The following is a 23,524-nucleotide window of genomic DNA, read 5'->3' on the forward strand; positions in this document are numbered from 1 at the left end:
TGTTCATGATCATATTGCACTTTAAAAATCATACCATATTCGTCCCACATCAGACGCGGCAAAAGTTCGCACTGCACTACGTATCAAAAAAAATCAAACGACTTTTTAATATTAAATATCCACTTGCCTAATATTTTTATCGCAGATAAATAAAAATCTTTTTTACTCATGAAATTAGCAAACACTTCATAAAAATAATGAAATTTTTGTAGAATAGTCATATTTTAGTAAAAGTTATTTATGCACAGAATTAATTTAAATGTCTCGCGCCATTTTCTCCGGTTTCGCTACTGGAATAATACGAGTATGTTGATTGGTCGCTGGGAAAAGTTGCGACACAGCTTTTCAGTCGTATTAGTGTAGTATATATTGTGACAGTTTTCAGTAAATTCTGTGTGTTTCTCTACGCTTCTCCTATAAATACGCGTAAAAGGAATTCGGAGTAATATTCCAAGGTAACTAAACATCAAATAGTATGATACACATGGTTCTTTCAGTGTGCAAGCAATCCATTAATACTTTGAACTGTTCAACTATAACCTCTCTCTAAGTGGAGACGTCTAAGCGACTCTGAAATCGTAAGATTTTAATTTCGGTAAGAATATTGTTTTACTATTGTTTAATTTCTTTGAAAATTATTTTTGTTGTAAGCATATTTCCATGCAACTGTAATTAGAATGTATTGTAACGTTGATTGCGGTAACCTTGTCATAATTGTGAAAAGAGTACATCGATGCATCAAATTTTTATGTCATGTGTGTATTCAATATATTTAAACTGACAAAATTAATTTATTTATCGCTTAAGTTACTTTATATGTATAATGAGATGTTCAGATAACCAAGTCGTACGTGTTTTTACATAGTAAAAAATTAATTTTCTCAAACATGTTATATATTTTTCCACATTCTGAAAAGTTGTTAACTAGCAAATTCGATGAATTTAGGATATATAACGAAAAATATATGAAATAAATAAATATTGCAATCATCACTGTTGATTTTGTAATATATGTTACGTCTCTGTGCTTCCCCGAAAAGGATTACGTGTAACAACGGAAATTTATACTGAGTCATGTTTAAATTTTTTTATGATAATTATTATGTATTTAAATCTGTAAAAAATGTTCTAACTACGTACCTAACTTTACGATAACTTATACTTCGTAACAATTTTAATGTATGTAGTTGTTTGTGTGTATTGAGTTGATATTAAATGGAATCATTCGAGCTACAATCGAAAAGCAAGGTCACGTAATATGTATTTGGCGGAACAAAGAACATAAATACATACCGGGCCCTAAATTTCTTAGGTACGGCCCGATAAACGAGCGTACTTCGCACTGTCTCTATTACTTAACATCCGTCTAACTTTCTATTCGCACTTTCGCGAATAAATAACTACATTTCGCGCTCATTTGTTCACGTTCGTTTGTCTTCAAACGCAATTACACCCGCAGTCTTCGACTTTATCTAATTTGTGTTGCAGATTGGAATTAGATTTATTTGGTTTACTATCGAATTATATATGCATATCCAGTATAAGTCCTTTTCTTATTTAAATATTCGATACTTATAGTATATTTAAATGTTGTTTTAGAAAAAATGGAAAAAGATATTGAGTTCGCCAGTGGAAGTACTGAACCCTTGGCTGCTCCACCGTCAGTACCCCCGTCAGCACCCCCGTCAGCACCCCCGTCTTATGAGGAAGCTGTTGAAAATGCAGCTCGTATATCTCTCAAACCAAACATTCCACCATATCCAGTAGGACCATCATCTATGCCAATTCCAACTCGTACGTGTCATTTTATTGCTTTTTAACGCGTTGACTACCAACGTTATATGTATGTTTACCAATGACCGGTGTTTATTTTCTCAGCGGAGATTTACACCGCTAACCGGTTGAGTTTACTGGAGATGTTTAGAATGTTACGATAAGATAAATATCATCTGTCTAAAAGGTTTCGAACAGCGTAAACGAACACATAAAATTGTTAAATAAAAAATCCTAAAGTAGCAATAAAGTAAAAGTATGCTATTCAATGATAATAATTTTTGTTACAAGATAGTATTTTACAAAAGTAATGTATTGAAACTTTGAAATATTTCAACCTATTAGGTTGTAACATATTTACATATGGTTCTAAATATATAAAAGTATGACAAATTTATGTTACGATTCAATATTGTAATTTCTAGGGCATAACGTATAAACTTAATCACGTAATAATCAATATATCAGTAGTAATACATAGAAACGTTTGATAACACATTGAACGAATAAGAGTTGATTGAAATTTCAGGTAATCCGCCGCCGAATCAGACAACGATGCCACATCCACCGAATTATTCAGGATCCAGTAAACCTCCGCCGCAATCGCAGACACCGTATAATGCAAATCCGAATACAGTTCCTCCGCCACAATCGCAGACACCGTATAATCCAAATCCGAATACAGTTCCTCCGGCAGAATTCCGAGTTGTCTATCAGCCAGTGATTTTTTCCCTGACTCCAAACCCAACAAAAACGACTTGCCCAACGTGTCATGCCAGTATTAAAACCACTACGATATCGGATCATCAATCTAGCGCCCATCTCTGCTGTATCGTGCTTTGTTTACTTGGGTGAGTGTATACATCTACATTTATTTCTAATATTTGCTTCGTTGCTCACACTATTGAAATTAATGCTTGCATTGCCTTACTTACTTCTAATTTATTTCTCAACTAACATTCTATTTGTGTTATGTCGCGATAATTTCTATGAAAATGCAATTTCTTTAAAAAATATGTCATATCACTAATACTTGCGATCACTTTCTAAATCTAAATGTCACCAAGAATATACTATATGTAAGAATATATTGCTGCTTGTTGTTCCACGTTTGCTCAAGATTCACAGATATCGTTTTATGGGTATAGCATGCAAGTTTTTGATTGAATTTAGATTAAATTTTCAAGTGCAAGGAACTTTTGTCTATACATTGGTATGAAGGTTTTGCATCAGTTTGTAAGGTTAGGTTTTGTTTATTTATGATATATGCTGGTTTCGTGTTGGTGTATGTGTTTGTCTGTTAGATCCTAGTAAATTAATTCTCACCGATGTCCTTTCAAATTTCAGATGTTGCCTTTGCTCGTGTCTGCCATACTGTATGAGTAGCTTCATGAGTGTTCACCACTTTTGTCCGAAATGTAAAAATTATATTGGTACATGGAAGGGTTGAACAGACCGTCATACATGTATACTTATATATCGTTACGTGGTCTTCTATGTAATCAGATAATATTAGATTCACTGTAATATTATGAGGACTAGACGATATTCCCTGCTTGTCGCGTATTACGTTAAGTGAAAGAGCTATTCGACGGGATTGTCATAGGTCATATTACAAGATAACTATATATGTGACGCTTATTCTTTACGAGATAAGATATGAATGCATTCTATTATGTGTGATAGACTCGAACAATTGTAGATTCCATGTTGATTTATATATGAGACGATGTGATCGAGTGTGCGCGTGTGGAATTTATAGATAGATAATGTGCGATAATATTATAAACATATTTTCGAGCGTTGAACCTGTGAGCAGTATTGTTCTCACTCGCATTTGTCATATTCCATATAGTCTTAGAGACTTTTTTAGAAATGTTGAGTGAGAGAGAGGGAGAGAGAGAGATAGGAATAAGATAGATAGATAGATAGAAAGAGAAAGAGGGAGGGAGGGAGGGAGGGAGGGAGAGAGAGAGAGAGAGAGAGAGAGAGAGAGAGAGAGAGAGAGAGAAATGCATCTGGAACGCAGAAGAGGTAATATCTCCCCTGTTTATGCTAAAGATCTTATTTCTTTCAATGTGTTTCACTTTAGCGAATAAGAGAGAAGGGAACGGTTAGTTGAGAATTGAGAGTGAATAAAGGCAGATCGTTCCACCTCCTGTATGCAACAAAGTTCGCGTATTTTTATTCTTGTATTTTATTGGTGCTTCCGGAACTTTAAGTGAAATGAATTCCTGAATATTATATAGATATATAAACTATCATATATATTTTTATGCAGATTGCAAAAGGATTTGCACAAAAAGTATCAGAATTACATTAGCGACGAGAATAATAACAAGAGAATTTTGATTCGTCCGTTTCTGTTTTCGGTTTTGTTCTTTGTACAAATAATTTATATCGAATATTAGATAGTCACTTCCAGAAAAAGACTCTTGCTTAAAGGGAAATTCTAAATAAAACTGATGATTTCCTGAATATCTTCGAACATTCATTGATATTCCAGAGAGACAATACTGGATAAAATATTCCAAGTTATTGTGATTCACGTACTGTTTGATGTTCCACGTGTTTAAGATTATCATTCAAGCGTTTCTATGATTCCATTTATAAACATTATTGTTTTGTATTTTTTATATACCATATCTATATCCTCTGACTTAACTATGACGATATTATATCGCAAATAACATTAACGTTATTGATTTGGTTTTACGTGCGATTCACACGGCCAATTTTTTAGCATTTTAATATATATATATATATATACATACATATACATGTATTTTAATGTATAACATTTTTCTTGTACGTGTTTAACATAATAAATTATACTTTAGTTTTCAAGTGGTATATGTTATATAGGAAAGTTTAAATGTAACCAGATGTGACTGTAAGTACATAGAATATGACAGAGTACAGTCACGCAGTTATAAATAAATAATAAAATGCTTTATAATTGTCGTTTATTTAATTTTTATAGGCATACAAGATATCGAACGAGTTAGAGTATATATTTCATTTTTAATGAAAAAGGTTGATTTATATTTTAGTAGTTGAAAAAATTTAAGTATACTACATAACAATTTTCTTCATTGCTCTTCGGGAAGATATCGATTCGAGCAGAAAATGTTTCTTCCTATACACAGATTTTGATGGACAACTAATATTCCGTTTTCACCGTTCTACGTAATCGACGTTACAAAATTCCTACAAATAATATTGCAGTATCGTTTTAACGGTACGGTTAACACGTTTATTGTTATTCAAGAGCACTTATTCGTTATGTGCACGTATTATACTATCAAGTATAACTTAAACATACTTTTAGACATTTGCAATGCTATTGAAAATTTGTATATTTTATGATAAAAACGACGAGGAAGCTGAGGTTGTTGATTCGTTCGAATAAGAAAAATTCAGAAATAAAATGTTTAATTGGTGCGATATCGTACTATAACGAATTCCTATGAGAAATACGTGAAATCAACACCTCAGCTTCCTTAAGTGTCTGTCTATTTCTCCTAAAAGTTCTATACGAGAGTTTCTAACAAATCACCATGAGGAAGAAATTGTTGTTGAGCCACAGAAGAATACTCCATGTCGATTGGTTTGGTGTTGTCACGAAGTGCTGGGGCCTCGCAAAGAATGATGAACGTGCCAACGATCGAAGCTATTGTGAAGATCCACAGAAAAAGTCTATCAAGAACCATTGCTACGAAACCCCAGTCCTGATCTTCCTGTGGAACACAAAGAAAAAAAGAAAGATTGTATATTTCAGAATCTTCTCTTTCTTCATCTAACATATACATACGTACCGCATTAAACTCGTCTTGTCGTTGTATGTGATGTTGAATGAACATCACATTGTGCAAAGCTTTCTCAAGTTCGAAAGGATACTTCTTCCTAGGAGTTACGTCGCTCAGAGATTCATCCAATCCGGACATCACCGTAGGGAGTCCATTATACCCACCGATACCACCAAGAAATCTGTTATGCGCAGACGTTGTATGCAGTCCATTACATCCTGAAAAAAATTATCCTCTTACACTTGCTCTTTTTGTTTCTTTTACTTGATTAAGGACCAAACAATAAAATAATACCGAAAAGATACGTAAATGCAATGTTATTGAAAGATATAAATAAAGTGAAATACAGTATAAATAAAATATTATTTTAGCAAATAATTGACAAATAATTTAACCGAATAATAGACATACCATAAAAATTCATTGCACAAATCAAAAGTATAAAAAGAGGATATTCTTAATTTTGTTTTGATAGTTTGCAAGCATTTATGGAGAGGTTGAGAATCTCCGCTATAGATACTTTAATTCTTCAAATTTCGTAAAATGATAGGACCTAGATGAAGGAAGAAATGGTAACAAAAAAATATAAATAAATTCTTGTGTCTGTTGTTCGTAAGCACAATATTAAAAAAACAGAGTTTAACGATATACAAAAACGATTAAATAAAAAAAGAATGGAAATGGAATGGCGAGTTGATAAACGTTGGTCCTTAATGACTTAATAGAACAGAAAATTTACGGTATCTACCGCCGATCCGTTGGTGGCGAGCGGAATCCGGTGAAGAGACTATTGAAGAGGATTGCACGGCAGCCGCTACCGCAGCGTTGAATTTGCTTTTCTTACCGGATTTTCCTCTGCCGTGTATTTTATGCGCGGCAAGATCGTTGAGAAGATCATCGGGTACTCTCATTAAAAGGAGTTTCGGTAATCTTCTTATGAAAATCTTCCTCACCCATGGTGCCATTTTATGAGTGCTTGGTTTACGATAGTGAACGTTTAATATAATGATCGTTATAACTACCGAAAGACCGACTAGAATCATCGTGAAAAGTAAGTATTTGCCTAACAACGGTAGTGCTAACGACGTGGATGGTATGATTTCTGATATCAAGAGGAAAAACATTGTCTGCGATAGGAGAATGTTAATGCAGAGGGCGATTTTCTCGCCAGAGTCGGCGGGTAGGTAAAATGCGAGCACCGATAAGTAAGAGATGCTCACGCAGGGCACGATTAGATTCACCGTATAGAATAGTGTCTTTCGACGTAGAGTGATGTTAAAGAAAATGTCAGGATAGGGTTCGTCGCAGCAGGGATAATACTTCTTGTGTCGTTCCGCTGGAACTCCCAATATATCCCATTCGACGCTGGGGTAATACTCTCGAAGATCGATGCCAACTTCGACTTTGTCTCCCGTGTTTTGATTAATGTGTTTCAAGTCGATCTGAACGTGGTATCGAGAAATCAGAAAAATTATTTAGTTACAACTATCAGCCTTTAGCATAGAAATTTACCTGGATACCATCATAGGTCCATGAACCGAATTTCATGAAGCAAGTTTGCTGATCGAATGGAAAGTATCGGACGTCTATCTCGCAGGAGGATTTGAAAATCGCTGGAGGTGTCCAAAGGACTTTCCCAGTGTAATGAAGAATAGCTTTTGTCATTGTAGTTACGCCGTACTCTCCGTCCGCACTGAAAGCAATCATGATTTTAATTTTATGTCGGCGAGGCTCGGTAATGCGAAAAGCTCGGGATAAGGTTGAATCATCTTACGTACTTGTTGTAAAGTACAATGTCCGGAAGCCATATGTGCTCGCTAGGTACATAGAGTTCAGTGACACCTCCGTATTCTGCTGGATCCCACTGGAATTTGTGGTCTTGCCATTCCTGGCCAAAGTTCGTCTTTATTAAGCAACGTACATACTTGGCAAATAGTTGTTTAAACTATTCAAGACTTACGTGTTCGAGCCAAACGTTCGTCGTGAGAATTTGATCCTTCAAATTCTGTAAATTTTTAATGTTATTGCGTTACTTTAAAATTGCATTTGATAAATGTTCGTTGGTGTTCAATAACCACGTTTCTTTTTTACATGAAATCGATTATATGAAAGAATCACGTACGAGATCTATGAGTTGGGACAGACGAAGTCCTAGTTTAACGACTACGGTGTCATTGTTATTAGAAACGGGGCGAATCAGTCGATTGTAATTCGATAGCAAATCGTCGTACAGTCTCTTTGCATCGGGATTGCTGTAGCATATCCTTGCAGAGAGGATCAAGATGATCGCCTGCAGTATCATTTCGAGTGAATGTTTCTTGGCTAGTTTCGCTACTCGAGTTCAATTGGCATCCTGTTTGTTGTATAAAAGTTACAAACAATTATAATCCTGGAATTAATCGTATAACAAATATTCGTCGCTGATTTAAACTCAATGATCTATCTGTAGATTATATATGTGTAGCTCGATTATATATGTAAAGTACATGTATATATGCATCATTGCTTCACGAAATTATAAACCTGTTGCGCTAATTGCTGTTTGTTTGTATTATTTTTCTATGAAAATTAGCTGCAGTTAATAAACTAGGTGTTTTAATATTTGATACGTTATTTTGGGTCAACGTTCTAATATACGGACAGTCATACTTTGCAATATTTACAATCGCGTTGTCAGTGTAGGTCTCATTTTGAGATAATCACGCGTTTCAGCCGCGTAAGTTCTTAATTGGCTATAAATTAACATCATAAATTTATTTCCAGTTTCTCAGAATAATCGGACGTGAAAGAGGCTTAAGACAAAGTGTCTCTTGAAACTAATTTAAGCCACAAAGTAACATAAATAGTTGCAGAAAGATACGTTAAATTTACAGCAAATAATTCACATTATCTTATCCGTTAATCGAGTATAAAAAATTAGAAACAAAGAAGACTATAAAAGTGTATCTATCGATGTATAAAAATCGATGCTTCTCCATCTATTAATGTTTACGAGAAAGTTGAACGAAAAATTGCGTACTTGCGATTGCCGTTTGTTTCAGCCTCCTCGAGCGCTCTTCTTAAAAGATTTCCTCTCGTGTTTCACGATTCTCATAATCTAGCGCGGTTTCTTCGAATTGTTGGGTAAGTGCGATGACCGGCAATCAGGAATGCGACGAGGAGCCGATCGGTCTCGCATTACTGACGCGTCCCGTTTCATTCGCGAAAAGTCGGACGAGCGCAGAACAGAAATGACATTCTGTACGGCCAATGGACCACTGGATGATGTTACGTGCATCTCAGATTTTCTGGGATCAATACACCATTGCGCATGCACCAGTGTGGCAGAAGGTGCTTGCGCGTTTTCACCGGCGCCTGACGCGCAAGTTCTGTTCGTTGCACTCGACAGTAGAAAAAGAGGCGCACGTCCGCCGGTTCTGTACGATCTCTCCGCCTCCTCGATGCTCCTACGCCCTTTCGAATCGCTCCTTCTTCGTTCTCTGCTTCGAAATTTTTCTACCTTTTTTACGACCGTTTCCACCTATCGCACGTTCACCGGGTCAATCGGTAAATAATCGCAGCGCGAAATCAATGTTATCAATCTTCGAAACGAATTCGATTTTTCGAACACGAGGAAAGCGATTTGATCGCTGGAAATACGAAAATTGTTCCGACTATATTATCAAAGCGGTATTTTAGCCTCTGGAAGTCTGTTAGTGGATCGAACGACAGAATAGAATTGACCTGGTATCCACCTCTTGTCAACGAGCCAAAGAAAAATTCTTTCCCGGTTTGCCAATTTACCTAATTTAGTTTACAAAGGTAGACGAACGATGGAAAAGAATTTGGGTCTAGGTTAAGATGATGCTTGAAAGGTTTTTCATTTTTATTTCTTGGTTTTCTTACAAAAAATGAATTTTATCGATATCTATCTACTATAGCAACCGATTTATTAGATGTTCTATTAGAGTTTTAATTTTTTAAATTTAATTCTATGGCAATTTTTTTACCGTTGGCTCTTCTTTCAATGCTCGTGCATATAATGATAAATGAGATTATTATTCCGGGTTTCGTTGTTGCGAAGCACTAGCAAGCGTGCTAGGGGACCACTTTCGAGTGGCAGAGACGAGGTAACTGCCCTCGTCTCCTCGTACGGATGCACGCGTATGCTAATGCATTTTATAGAGTTCGTCCTTAAGTATTTTTTTAATATTGATAAGACAGCAAGATATCGGACGCTTCAAGATCAAATATTTACGTCGCCGTGCTGACGTAAAATTCGCGACTGTTACTTTTTAAACAGACTACGTTTAACAGAAACTGGATGATAAAATTGTGCATGCTTTTAAGAATGATAATAAACATTCTGTTCGTAACGAGAATCAATTTTGCTCTGTGAGAGAGAGCAGGTATTCTGAACTGCAGCGTAAAACGCGTCAGCAGATACGTACGCTGGTGTTACATCGAAATCCTTTTATTTTTCAGTCGGCTGCGCGTTTACATTTCGTCGTGAGGCTCGCGCACGGCAAGTAGTGGAAATGTTCGTATGTTTACGAGAATTCGTTAGGGCAGGGGCCGCTTTCATCGGTCGATACCATTTTTCTTGGTAGACAGAAATGAACCATTATACGTTCGTACATTAGAGCATCTTATCTTTACACGCGAGCCGTTTTCTTGCGCTTACTGCGCTTATATCTCCCGGTAGGTTCATCCCCGATGCGCTTGCACCAACTCGATGATAAACGTGACTGTTTTTCCGGAATCCTTCGTCATGAAGCACCGGCTGGAAGGCAGAACGAACGGTGCTACTTTTCAGCGTGGAAGAGGATAGCTTCCTCGTAGAAGTTGTATGTGGACGCATGTACGTGTGCGGCCACGTACAGTCGTGTAGTTGCACGATCGTATCGTGTAAGCTCACAGAACACGCGTGGCATGTTGCACGTGTATTGGAGGCAGGTCGTCTGGATGTGTTAAGGAATATGTTCTGTACCGAGGTGCATTGAAATGCGTTGCAGATCCCTTCGCATCTCTCTTTCTTGCTCTCTCTACTCGTTTTCCACCCTTACTTAGCTACTTGAAGTGTTAATGCCAAGATCCTGTAGCAGTAAACCAAGGGAAATTTATGACGTTATATTTTTGTTCGGCGATAGAACTCTGCGGCTAGAAGGTAAAAGAAAAGAAACGGGGACGATTTAAAAGCGCCGACCGTTCGAAATGTTCTGCGTACGTATTCGGTCGTACGCCACCGAACGAACGTACACCTGACCAGGCAGAATGCATTTCAGACTTTTTGGAGGCAAGTTATTTCGCGCGGTTTCAACGTCTGTGCACGATAGCCAATGATCTGGAATTTATTTTGGCTGGTTGTAAGAACCGAAGGGTAGCTCGCGTTAGAAGAAACTCGCCGAGATGGAAGCTCCTCAGTCCGGAATGGAGGACTAATAATTATTCGCCGGTGGGAAAAAAGTCTGCTCTCGCGCCATGACATGTTTCTCGTGAAACATGCATTTGGTTAAAAGCATCGGTATGGATGTGTACGTACACGCGCCCAAACACAGGATCTTATCCGAAGGCGTTGCGGAGTATTTTACGCTATATGCTTCGCGCTTTCTTACAACTGTTTTAGAGTGGAATAAGAATGTCTAAGAGATGTTGTTTCTCGAGTAAGATACAATCCCTTTTCTTCTTCTTTTTCTTCTTTTTCCTTTTTCTAAGAAATATCATGGAATAATGCAGTATATAATTCATACAATCTTCTTTTTCCGTAGTTTGCTTTTTATCATGTTTCTGCAAGTTCTCAGTTTTATTAATGAACCATTCCTGTGTTCATTTAATAATACGGTTCGGTTTATATTAATATTAATTACCCTTAATATGCAATGCATTTTTCTTACCTGCTATTCTTTTGTCGTCCTGCACTCTGGCTTTTACTGCTCGTATTCTTGCTACCTTTCGTTGATCACGTACGGGTACAGGTAGAAGTAACAGTTCGTCGAGTTCCCTTTTTGTTCGTTATTCGTATCGAATGTTGTAAAATGTAAGAGGGTGTTTGAAATTTCTGCGAGTTACGCGAAGCAGATTATACCGGAGAAACGAAAGAGGATTAAAGAGACTTCCTCCTTATTCAAGAGGTTTAGAGAGAGGGAGGGAGAAAGACGAGAAGAAGCGCGAGAACAAGGATATCATAGCGATGAAGTAAAAGGGGATGCAATGCACACAATTTGAACATAGTTCAGAGAGAAGGGATCGAAAGGCAGGTAGCTAGTGTATGGGCGAGACTCGAAATTGGTTGGTTCTTGGAACATACCAGTAATTAATGTGGTGTCACGCATCAAGCAACCTTCTATCCTTTACCCTGTTACATGTTCCCTCGCTTTCCTACTACGGGAAAATTCTCAGGGCCGCGAGATAAGCTGAAATCCCATTATAGTTCGTTGTTAGATTCTCCTGTCGCACTGTGAACAGTTGGTCGTCGCTTTCTCTCTCTCTCTTTTTCACTTCCTCTCTTGTTCCTTCTCTTTACCGCCACTTTCCTTCGCTTTCCTCCCTTTGCCACGTCCCTAAACCTAGGATAATGGTCAAGGCGTGTTGAAGTTTAAATGAGTGTTTGCGCGCGCTCTGTAAATTATGGTGACCCCTTTCGGAACACCCGGTATACATATAGCAACACCATTCAGAAGCTACACTCTCGTCGTTACGCCTCATGCTCGGCTGATCATTCTATATTCCCGTAGTCTGCATTAGTGTTGTGATAACACTTTTAATTCTTAGCTGCCCCCGTGAACTTAGTTTGAACCAGTTATTCCTTTATTTCTCTCTCTCTCTCTCTCTCTCTCTCTCTCTCTCTCTCTCTCTCAAACACACACACTCTCTATCTACATGTATCTCTATCTCTTTCTGTAGAAATTGTTAGCCGCATTGCTCAAGAAACGACATTTGTTCTTGTAATTTGCCGGCTTGCGCCGAAGCCAGGGGTTTCTGGCATCGTTGCAATCCGCGTTGTTCGTTCACCGGCAGGAATTCTCTTTGGAATTCCTTTCAGAGATTGTTACGGACGAGTACGCGTATCGCTGCACACAGAACACGGATTTCAAAGGTTAATAACAGCCGCGTATTCGTTAAATATCAAAATACATATTATTTAGTCGTTTTAATTTACGTTATCCATAGAAGATTATCTACTTTAATTTCATCGGCGATTTTCAGGCCGTTCTACATAAGCCGGTCTCGTAGGATTCCCTCTCGATAATTAACGCTTGACCTGTTAGTACATAAATCGCGAAAGTATAACGAACGTGTATATCGTCGCGACCTCGTGCACCGTCGTATCCGAGAACAAAGATTAAATGACTCAATACGAAATTACTCATCTATCGCGCGACACGTATCTCGTTCTTCTTGTGATTTGCAGCAGATAAATATTGCCAGTGACCGAAGAATGATTCGCGGCCGGGGAGATAGAAACTGACATAAATTTCCATGAACCTTTAGCTTCGTATTATTCCCATCGCTGTACATGGTGCAGCTATGTCGCAGAACTTTCGAAGAACCGCGTATTTTTTCGAGTTTCGTATCTCGAGCGACCATCGCACGATCCGTACCGCTGTCAAACCGAGTCGTTCTTGCCATTTTCCAAGCTGTTTCTATATAACTTGCACTAGTCGGTACTTTATTGTACATAATACGTACTACGTCGGTTACAACTTCACGAACACAGCTCGGCTCCCCTCGCCTTTTACCGCATTGTTTGGGACCGATGCGACACGATGCGTCTTCGCGTCACCGAATACCGTGCAATGTTGGAGCAATAGACAAGTAGCAGAGTAATGGTATCATAATTGATCGGGAAGAGTTCTTCCTTCAAATTTCGAAGGTTTTCGTTTCAAGCGCCGACTTGTGTGGAACGAGAAAAATGAATGTGCCAGGCGGGGAACCAATTCGGTTTACCTTCTGTCTTTTCTCTCTCACAGCCTACCTCCAGCCGGCAGTCGTCGACTTTTCTCCTTTTTGTCCATTCGAGTTCCCGCGAGAATATCTCGGTCCGTCTGTCACATCGTTCGCTGGAATTCTGATCTTCCAGTAACGTTGAAACAAGATGTTGAGTCTCACGAGGCCTGGCGGTCGGTAGAAGACAAAGCAAAGACTGGGAGTAGAGAAAAAAACTTGCAGCCTCAGGAAACATTATTATAGAGGGAGACAAGGAGCAGGGGAGATTCGTAGCCGCGTTGGGAATAATGTGGTGCAACTACGTGGAATGAGGTAGTGGGGCGCACGACCAGCTGCTTTGTAAATCCGACTACTGCGTTGGAATGTATATCATGGAATAACAAATTTATTCTTTGCTTGGAATAATTCTTCCATGCCCATTTCTTTCGCGATATCTTCTTTCAACGTTATCGTATTGCGCGAGTAATTGTATACGTGGATAAAGCAGCCGAGAGATCGTTATTTACACGGTGCATCTAATTTGAGGGTTATCGATCGTTCTTTGCCGATATAGCTGAACCGAATAGCGAACGATCGTGGAACCATAAACCAGGACGAATTTGAATCTCGAAAAAACTTACGGTCTAGCCACTTTACTGAAGTAAACGTTTATCCTCGGTTAATTTCCATTCCTTTTTTCTCTCTTTAGGTTTCTTCGATATTTTCCTGGTTTTGTGAATTATTTGAACATTCGTTTCTTTTTTCTAACAAAATTCATTGGTTCGATTTCGATTTCGATTTGTAGCCATTTATGTTAGATTTTAATTTCTGCCTTCTACTTTCTTCGCTTCCAAACAATTATTCTGCATCATACATTATACATCTCACGTGACAGTGTAACGTTTTCATCGAGTAAGGTAATTAAATAACGTATAATCTGTAAAATTTAGTTGCGAAATTTTGTTCGTTTTATATAGCATCTGAAACATAAAATAGTCTCTTTCGACCAATTCATCGCCTCACAATTTTAATTGACAAAGTGGTCTCGCGGTGTTATATCATTTCGGTAGTATTTGGATATTCGCGAAAACATTAATAACATATAAACTGAAATGCGTGAGTTATGAAGTAATGCTGGGCGAACAATCGACGAATAGAAATTTCTGCTAAGCTGCTATTTTCCAATGACAGCGGCTACCTTTTAATTAATTCTAATAGGGATTATTCGTTATTGTGGTGGAATTAATGTACGAGCTCCAACCATACGTGATTGCTTGGCATTTGGATTTGTTATAAACTTATATATTACAAATTAAACGAGGGAGTGTAGGGCGCATTCGTGTGCTCGTTAGTGGTTGCAAATACGTCTGCCTGATGCTGCCAGGCAAATTCGAAAACAGTCATGGTTCTATTATCTGGCAGTGGTGTACAAGAACCGCAACGACCGCAATGAGGAATCAATATTCAAAAGGAATTTATTTGTGTAAGTGGGCCACGACGGTATACGACTTGCAATATTATACATTAGCGTCACATTGTGCCGTTCTTTAATTCACAAGTTTCGCCTAAATTTAGTAACATTGTTATCGTAACTTGCTATCGCGCCACTTCCAACTGTTTACGTTTGTTAATTATATCGCGTACCGCTAATGAAATACGCAGTAATAAGTATCGTATCTAAGAAAAATTATTTAAAAGATCAGTTTAACTTATGAATTACACCAGGTTGTGTATATATTATTATTATTATAATATGACAAAACTAAATTATTTACTGTATTGTTACTAATCTATTCATATGTATTAGGTTGTCCGAAAAGCGTCTTTCTTTCGTAAACGTGTTTTTCACAACAGTGCATCTTCATATAAACGTGAAACCAAGTCTGTGAATTGTCGCGGTGTTTATCTCAAGATAACGAAATGGATCGTACGTAATTCGACAAAATAATATAAAACAAAAATCGTGCGTCTATTATTTCTTCATAAAACGAAAGAAACTTTTCGGACAATCTAATATACGTGTGTGCACTGAATGATACGTTAAGAGATAGTTTCTTGTAGTCTTATACAATTGTCCAGAGGTGGTTAAGTGACTATACTTTCAGATAAGGATATCGAATGCGTGAGCAAATCCTAGGATGTCGATATTCGAAGGCAGGTTATCTGTCTTTTGGATTGAGAACACCTTTGGGAAATACGTCCAGTAGCTGGCACGTGACGTGTAGTAGTGGGTTGTTTCAATTTTCGCAAGACATTAGGAGGTTACGGTGCACCTTAATGTACTGTACTCTTTTAAAAACGCATCGGCATTAGTGGGATATACGGGCTTTCTCACAAGCGAAATTTCACAAGATACTCGTACCGGTGGAAAAGGAAAAAGGAGAAGGAAATATGTATATTCGGTTCTCGGTTGCTGCAATTGAAATTGTGAAGTGGAATCGATCTATTCTAAAGAGACTCTTGAAGTCCGTAAATTCACGGCAGAACTAAAGAAGATCCGTAACCATCCAAAAAGAAAAAGAAGGGAATCAAATGCATATTTTCTCTTCGTTGAAAGAAACAAAAACTCTCGTCTACGATTGTCTTTCCCTGGGAAATCAAAAGAATATTTTACGATTCTTATTCCTATTTCCATTCGGAAAGTAATAAACGCGGCACTTACTTCCATTTTTATAATATCTATCGAAAACAATAATCGCGTATCCTGCCATGAAACCGTCAATTGGTGCTAATGGGATCATAAAGTGAAATTGCTCTGTTCTAGAGGGATTCCTAGGATGCGTAAATTGACGACATAACTAGAGGAGATCGTTTAGATTATCCTCTGACACCTTCAAATATAACGAATCAATTTATGGACCGTAGACGCACATACCAGTCGGTCACCGATCGGCTATCCGACGCATGAATTATTGATATCGCCATGTGCATCGGTAATGCTCGTTTCGTCGAGCCTGTATGAGCGTTACGCTCGCGTGCACGTACTCGCGAATGCCTATTGGATACGCGAACAGTTTCGAATTCCGTCGAATTTTCGTTACTACAGTCTAGTCAGCCTCGAATAGGGCGTGTTCGCGTTGTCCAAAGGCAATGCAGAACGCGGCAACCCTCGAGGAATTCCGGCGTCTGCGCCCCGAAACAAGAACTTCACGCATACCCGTTTATTTTGGAGAATCCCTGTAGATCGGAGGTTCCCGGAAATACCTTACACATACCCCATCAGACCAGCGTACAACGGACTACCGCATATCTGAGGTTGTCTCGCGTACCTAGCTGCATTTACGTGTACGCGCTTGTCACATATTTTCCTCGATTTGACCCGTTTCGCTCCGATTAACGGTAGCCTCTGCGATCCACGATTACGCGAATATTTCGCTGGAAAATTTGAAACGTATCGAGAACCGATCGCCGCCTGCCTGCTCGCATTTATGCTTCCCTTATATCACGGCGAAACTCTCGTCAACTATTTCTCCACCCTCTCGCTATTTACTTTTAGCTATTGTATCCATCGTGCAACGCAATTACGGGATCGTTCAGTTTCGGTGGATTTGGTGTCGGACTTAAAAGACTCTTGTCCCTTCCGAAACTCAACGCTGTATATAATATACAATGTATATTATGACCACGAGGGATCGAACAGGTCAAGCAAAAGCAGTGAAAAGCCGCCGCTTTATTCTCGGGGCGGGTGAAACGCGTGGAAGAGATCTCGAGTCCTCGCGTAAACAGATCTCAGTCAATATCCAGCCCCTTGACGCGTTCTCGTCGCTTGCTCAACAAGTTACAACGGTACATTTCGATTTGTATCGTTTCATTTCGGTCTTAGCTCACCACCGACGCGGCATTAATGCACTTTCCTTTTGCGCTCTTAATAATTCAATAAAACGTTTCGTTTTCTCCCTTCTTGTTTCTTTTTTCCTCTGTTGCACGGGACGAGATCTCGTGCTTCTGGCAGCGGTTAATTCGCGCAAATTGCCGCTGCGTATCGTTTCATTACTCTGCCTCGCGTGTACAACAAAGCCTCGTAGATTTCATATTATTCCAGGCCGTGATATCACGAAGCAGTTTTCCTAGCTTTCGACAAAGGGGCTTAAAATCGAAAGAATTATACCCGAACGCGTTAAATCGTAACGTTATCCCTTAATTCGACGTTAACGCGACTATCGAAATCTGTCAGCTTTCATCTACCGTGTCTACGGTGGATGCTTAGAAATTTTATTTATCAGCGTCGCCTTTCACGGACGATTACGCGTTCTGCTACGATCATCGATAACGATATCCATTCATACGGCTGACCCATTAACGTCTTTGCCCTTTAGCGGTGGAGATCTCGGAAAATCCTCTCACCGTTTCACGAAACGTAACAATTTCGAGCTCGTCAACGGCGAAGGACTCGAGGATGGAAGGGCGCAGAGACGCGAGAAACGGGCAAAAATACGGCGAAGAAAGGAAGACAGAGACTGCGGAGGCTATGTCCGATATGTCCGCATCGGATAAGGCTTCGTTTCTATTGTACAATTTTAACAGGAATAAAGGAAGGGATAGCGCACGAGAGAGAAAAAGAGGAACTGAGAAACGAAGGGAAATAATGGGGAAAAGGAGAGAAAAGAGAACGACGAGAGTAACGTAAAGCATTCTCTCTTTTTTCCTAACTACCCCGAGCCCCTTTGCTGCTTCTGCACTCCGTTCAGCACCCTCTGACGAGTCGACCTCGCACCGCCAGTGTCAGTATCGACTGGGATACCTCGTGGAGAGAACAGCAACGAGGAAGGACAGAGGGTAGGCGAGATGCTGAACACATACAAGTGGAGCGAAAAGCACGGGGCAGATACGCAAGGGAGTGAGAAGGAGAGAGGGAGGGAGGCAGAGAGAGAGAGAGAGAGAGAGGGCCGTTCGTCGATGCTCGGCGAGGGTCGTGCACAGTGCCGTGCATCGGACGTATCTATTTCGAGAAAATTCTCGGCAGAGATCCTTCTCTATCCGATCCTTCAGGATCCTAAAATTTATACAGTTTAAATAGGATACAATTGATGTTTATGGTGTTTGTATCTTCTTCTTTCACACCACTGGCTATTTATATAAGAATAACGATAACAATAACGTTTCTCATCGCTACGAGAGAGAGAGAGAGAGAGAGAGAGAGAGAGAGAGAGAGAGAGAGAGAGAGAGAAATAAAGCTTAGGGGAAGCTACCTAGAATCGAGATTCCATTCTATCAAAAGTTTCGATTGGATAAGCTTTTGATTCGCTATGAATCTGGATAGCGAACAGGACGAAAGGACGGAAGAACGGAGTAGCTTACGAGTCTGTCCGCGCGTCACCGCCTCGAGGTTTCCACATGGTCTTGCGTTCTCTCGGGGTAGGCTCGTGGAAGCTCGGAATAGTTCGGAGCTTTTCGTAACCGGTCCTGTCGGTGCTGCCACATGGCCGCGCGTCGTGTTTTGCGGGCTTCGCAAGCTTTCAGGGGCGGCACCTGGTTGGTGGGGGATCACGGTCGTTGTACACGATCGCGCGAGAGAGGACGAAAGCGAGCACGAGCGAGAGAGGATAGCAGCGAGCGGCGGTGGTTACGCGCAGGGGTGGCGGCGGCTCGGGTACGTTCGGTCGACTTCGCAAGTCATCGCCAGCGTCTCGCGTCGGGGCTTCCACATGGGTTGGTATTGGCTCCCGGGGCGCAGGGTGGCTTGTGCGGTGGGGCTCTAACCGGAGAGAGACTCTAAGCGTCGAGTATAGCGAGCGAGGCGGTGAACGAGCGAAAGAGAAGAAGCGGCGGGCACGGCAGGAGGGAGAAGAACGAGCGAAGAGGGTCGAATGCGCGAACGAGAGCAAGCAAGAGGCAGAGATACGGCTCGCCACAACACCCCCCCGTCCCACTTCTCCTCCTCCTCTTTCCACCCTCGGAACGGGCAGAGCGTCAGTGCTAAGGTGGGTTGCTCGGTCGGAACATTGCCAGAGAGAGAGAGACACGTCCTGGGAGTGCCTGCTGCACCGACACGACTCCCTGGTGCAGGACCCGCAGCGGTGCAAGGATCGAGAGAACGCGCGCATCGAGTGAGTGAGTGAAGTGACTGACTCTGCTGTGACTGATCGACACGCGCCTAACCACGTACACGCGCGTAAGCACGCACGCCAGCAAGATCTAAAGGGAAACGGAGCAACGGCCACATATACAGACGTACGTGCGGTGACGGGAGCGAGAACGGGAACGGGAACGGGATCGGGAACAGGAACGGGAACACGACGAGCCAGCTGCCAGCATTCGTGTCCGAGGAAACGGAAGGAACGGAGGCAGCGCAGCTTCGCGGTGAGGAGACGCTAGATTTCGGTGGCTAAGCTGCTGCTGCTGCTGATACTACTACTACTAACTACTACTACTACTGCTGCTGCTGCTGCTGTTGCTACTGTTGCTGCCGTTACTGTTGTTAGCAGTGTGCGGTGAGAGTACGGTGGCGTGGAACACGGTAGGATTCTTGACGAACGAGCAAAGTCGAAAGCACGACGAGAACAAGAATCATGAAAGAGTCGGAGCGGTGTTGGAGGCTAGTCGAAACGATCGACACGGCTGAAATAGCAGCCTTCCGTTTGGTTGGCTAGACGCGGTGCACGTATGTACGTATATATCGCGGAGAAACGGACAGAAAAGGTGGAAGAGAGGGAGAGGAAGGAGGAAGAGAAAGGTGTGTCGAGGAGACGAAAGTCGGTAGGAGGTCAGCGTGGCTTCAGGGTGGCGGTGGCCGATAGTGATGGTAGTGGTGGTGGTAGTGGTGTAGTGGTGGGTGCTCCGAGCGGTGAATGATCGTCGTCAGCCTCGTGGAAGAGGCGGTCGCCGCTTATGCGGGCTGCCGCGCGTGCTGTATCATCGCCAGCGAATGATTCGAGTCCGCGGGCGGTAGAAAGTTGGTCGGATAGAAAGAAAAGAAAGAGGAAAAGGAGGAAGGAGCAGGGTGTCGTGGTCGCGGTGGTTCGCAGCGATCCGGTGGATCCTCGAATCGGGATCGTGGTTGTAGCATCGCATCGCAAGGTGCAAGTTCGTGTCGAAGGGATACGAGGAGAAGCAGGCAGAAAAGGAGGCGGAGAAGGCAGAAATCCGCAGTCGTGGAGCTGGCGGCTGGTAGGAGCCGTTAGATCCCGCCGGTTATGGCAAGTTGGATCGTACCATCGGATTTCTGCTGTAGAACCATGACGAACGCGTCGTCGCCAAAAAGAACGAACAGGTTGCGAACGAACGGCTCGAGCGTGATCAGGACGACGGTCTCAACGACTCGCAGCACGCTGACGATTACGACGAGTACGACCAAGACGACGAGGAAGAACGTGGCAGAAGTATCGCAGAGGAAAACAACGCAGTCGATGAAAACAACGACGAGCCTGATGGGGAAGGGAAAGTTTATTATCGCTAGTGGCTTGCAGTCGATGTTGATGATGATTCTAGCTCGTACGCTCATGCTGGCAGTAGTTGTAGTAGACGGCGGTGCCGTAGTAGCTGGCTCGTACGGTCTCGGGCCATCGAAGGCCTGGTAGCGCGTAGGTAACGCGTGTCGTACGGTGTCTCGTTACTCGTTAGTATCAGTGCTGTTGTTGTGCCGTCCGGATCTCTTCTCGGGGCTATTATCGTCTATCTTACCTATCGGTGGTGCTGCGTGGTCCTCTGGTGGGTGTTGGTGTGTTGGTGTGCCGTCTACCGATCCCTCGTGTGACGGGTTAGCAGGTCTGCTAGTGCCGGCCGGCCGGTTCCTCGTTTCGATAGCCGCGTACCCGCAGTGCGGTCAACTCTCGGCTAGCTACGAGGGCTGGTATTCGCGCGCGTCTCGGTGACGGTCCCCCGGTGACTGGCCACGACCACGACCACGACGACAACCGCGGTTACGTCTTTGGCTTGACGCGCGACGCATTTACGACGACGAGTACCTACGACGCGACGACGGTCACGGCGGCGGCGGCGACGGCACCGGCGACAGCAGCCACTACGACCACGACGTCGAGTACGTGGGGGATATGTGCGGGTGCGCCACGGCCACGCGACGAGGACTGGGGACTGCTGCGGGTAAATCGGCACGGCGCACCAAGTCCTCGTGCTCCCTACACAGCAAGCCTGGGATACGGTAGCTCGTCCTTCACCGTTACTCCTCATCGACGCCCGCGGGCAATGTGCCCACCCGCCGGCAGAGCAACGTGAGTCTACTTTATTTTACTTTTCTCTCTTTAGACGTTCCACTTGCACCGTGTCACGTTGGACTCGTTAAGCCTCGCGTGTTTAACCGACTCTACACGTCATCGTGCACCTTCTTCAGGCTCGTGTTTTTCGATCATTTCTACTCTCCTTTTAAACTCGGATTTTTAATCATCTTCCTAATAATGGTTTTGTTTAGTTCGTCGTGGAAATATTCAATCCAAGAGTACAGTCTGTCTATGTATATTTACGTACATGTTTACGTTCTTCGTACAACATATTTTCGTTATTGTTTCTTACGACCAAACTTCCCGCTTTTGTTTCTTCTTATTTTCATAGGTAGAAATATATGATCGTCCTCGCTGGAACGTGTCAACGAACCCCTTACAATGTCCAAAGCGAAGCAATTGCCCTTAATGTAACAATAGTAAAACGCCAGAAGCGTTCCATTTACACGAATAAATGAAAAAGTCGCGACGACGGAAATTTCGCGACAATTGTACGGTCGTGAGATGTTCAGAACGCATGTGTGAATTAATTTAATTAGTCTATGTGAATAATTAAGAGTGTTATTGTTGTCACGTGCTCGCCCTCGCGAGTAAACCAAAGCGTATAATTAAGTTCTTCTCCCCCTCGACTTTGATAGGGTAGAACGTTAAAACGTAACTTTTCTCGTTTCATAGACAAATAATCGCATTCTTCGGGACTCTCCCTTTAGACCGTACCCGTTACCGACCCGTCTGTGCAATCGCTTTTGTAACGCCAATTTTAAAATCTAAGAGAACTTTGTGCACGGATCAAGGTAACATTCCTTCTTGCCATTCCAAAGAAAAATCAAAATTAGCGTTTCGCGTGGGTACTTGTTATTCGCTAAGGAGCTTCCTACACTTATTTCTCTGCCGTTCTTCTAATTAAAGATCGACGTATACGCTACGACTCGAAAGCGAAAGCGTAAAAATATCGTATCGCTGTAGGGAAAGAAAGAAATAAATTTTCTGTTTCGTTGGAAAGAAATTAATTCGGAAAACGAACAGACGATTGATCGACTCGAATCCTAGTTAAATACAGAGTGGAAATATTTTTTCTTATTTGCAGCGCGTCTTTACCCAAGACGACGAATAAATTGCTTCCTCTCTCGAACTTTTACCAAGGAAAGCCATCCGAAAGCTCCTATGGAATCGCGCGAAAACGTCGGAGTGCTTTCAAGGGGTGCCGTGGTCCTGGGCGTAGTCCTCTAGTTTCTCTCTCCCTCTCTCTCTCTTCCTCTTTTTCTCCCACCATCCACCCCTTCTCTCTTACTGTCTTTCTCTCGTGTATCCTTTTCCCTCTGGGTATATCGTTCCTTTCGGATATTTTATTGATACTTTACGTTCTGTCAACTTCTAAATGGAAAGGATCCGAGCGAAATTTTTTAAGCGAGAAACCATCGTTCCCACTGTTTCATTGCGGCTCCGTTCTCCTAGTTGCGACGTTGCGCGGTGAAAACGGCGCGACACGGTTGCACACAGCCGTCGAACAGATAGTTTTTGAACGTGCGAATCCGTCACGATTAAAATTTTCGTTTGCTTTGCTGACAATATTTGCGATGTATTCGTATGACGTGAATTGACACGCGATCTGCGGAACAGTATTTTTCATTGGTTCATTGACAGCACGTTCCTCTGCAATGTAAACCGTGTTTTAACTTGGCGGATGGGATCGCGCGCGTGTTCCGTTGTAACTGCTAAATTAACCCGGCCATACTTCGGTGAGCACGCTTTAATCCTCTCATTTGTTCGTGTTATCGTAAGATAACATTTTGAATCACGATCGTCGATAACGGTGTTTATTGCGACTGATTTACCGATCGTGCTACCAATCACCCGTCATTT

The 23,524-nt window shown here is 41.7% G+C and overlaps 3 protein-coding genes across 4 annotated transcripts in view; 2 read left to right on the forward strand and 1 right to left on the reverse strand.

Moving 5' to 3' along the window:
* The first annotated feature begins 324 nt into the window (after window positions 1-324).
* Window positions 325-4,732, forward strand: LOC132906476 (lipopolysaccharide-induced tumor necrosis factor-alpha factor homolog). Its single transcript, XM_060958706.1, has 4 exons — window positions 325-595; window positions 1,600-1,794; window positions 2,303-2,624; window positions 3,121-4,732. The coding sequence occupies exons 2-4, from the start codon at window positions 1,605-1,607 to the stop codon at window positions 3,221-3,223; spliced, it is 615 nt and encodes a 204-aa protein (XP_060814689.1). The 5' UTR covers window positions 325-595; window positions 1,600-1,604; the 3' UTR covers window positions 3,224-4,732.
* On the reverse strand, window positions 4,723-8,850 carry LOC132906452 (acetylcholine receptor subunit alpha-L1). Of its 2 annotated transcripts, none has more exons than XM_060958662.1 (8): window positions 8,602-8,850; window positions 7,705-7,935; window positions 7,543-7,587; window positions 7,361-7,470; window positions 7,095-7,275; window positions 6,331-7,024; window positions 5,592-5,800; window positions 4,723-5,513 (listed from the first exon to the last, which is right to left on the reverse strand). In XM_060958662.1, the coding sequence occupies exons 2-8, from the start codon at window positions 7,882-7,884 to the stop codon at window positions 5,307-5,309; spliced, it is 1,626 nt and encodes a 541-aa protein (XP_060814645.1). In that variant the 5' UTR covers window positions 7,885-7,935; window positions 8,602-8,850; the 3' UTR covers window positions 4,723-5,306. The 2 variants fall into 2 exon arrangements, with proteins under 2 accessions (XP_060814645.1, XP_060814644.1); XM_060958661.1 differs by having other exon boundaries at window positions 6,322-7,024.
* A 9,893-nt stretch (window positions 8,851-18,743) lies between these two features.
* Window positions 18,744-23,524, forward strand: part of LOC132906449 (acetylcholine receptor subunit alpha-like 1) — a 164,147-nt gene continuing 159,366 nt past the window's right edge. Inside the window, exon 1 of the mRNA XM_060958656.1 lies at window positions 18,744-21,655. The gene's annotated coding sequence lies outside the window, so the exon portion shown is untranslated. The remainder of the gene's footprint in view (window positions 21,656-23,524) is intronic.

Source organism: Bombus pascuorum, chromosome 4, assembly GCF_905332965.1.
Source record: "Bombus pascuorum chromosome 4, iyBomPasc1.1, whole genome shotgun sequence".
NCBI lineage: Eukaryota > Metazoa > Arthropoda > Insecta > Hymenoptera > Apidae > Bombus > Bombus pascuorum.

What these genes read in the sequence shown, in the direction of transcription:
- LOC132906452 (XM_060958661.1), bottom strand. Translation starts at nt 7,884, where the DNA reads ATGATACTGCAGGCGATCATCTTGATCCTCTCTGCAAGGATATGCTAC. An exon ending in CGAACGTTTGGCTCGAACAC is followed by an intron (nt 7,471 to 7,542) that starts GTAAGTCTTGAA and finishes AACTTTGGCCAG; the next exon opens with GAATGGCAAGACCACAAATT. An exon ending in ACGGATCGGCGGTAGATACC is followed by an intron (nt 5,801 to 6,321) that starts GTAAATTTTCTG and finishes AATTTTTTTCAG; the next exon opens with GATGTAATGGACTGCATACA.
- LOC132906476 (XM_060958706.1), top strand. Translation starts at nt 1,605, where the DNA reads ATGGAAAAAGATATTGAGTTCGCCAGTGGAAGTACTGAACCCTTGGCT. An exon ending in ATCTATGCCAATTCCAACTC is followed by an intron (nt 1,795 to 2,302) that starts GTACGTGTCATT and finishes TTGAAATTTCAG; the next exon opens with GTAATCCGCCGCCGAATCAG. An exon ending in ATCGTGCTTTGTTTACTTGG is followed by an intron (nt 2,625 to 3,120) that starts GTGAGTGTATAC and finishes TTCAAATTTCAG; the next exon opens with ATGTTGCCTTTGCTCGTGTC.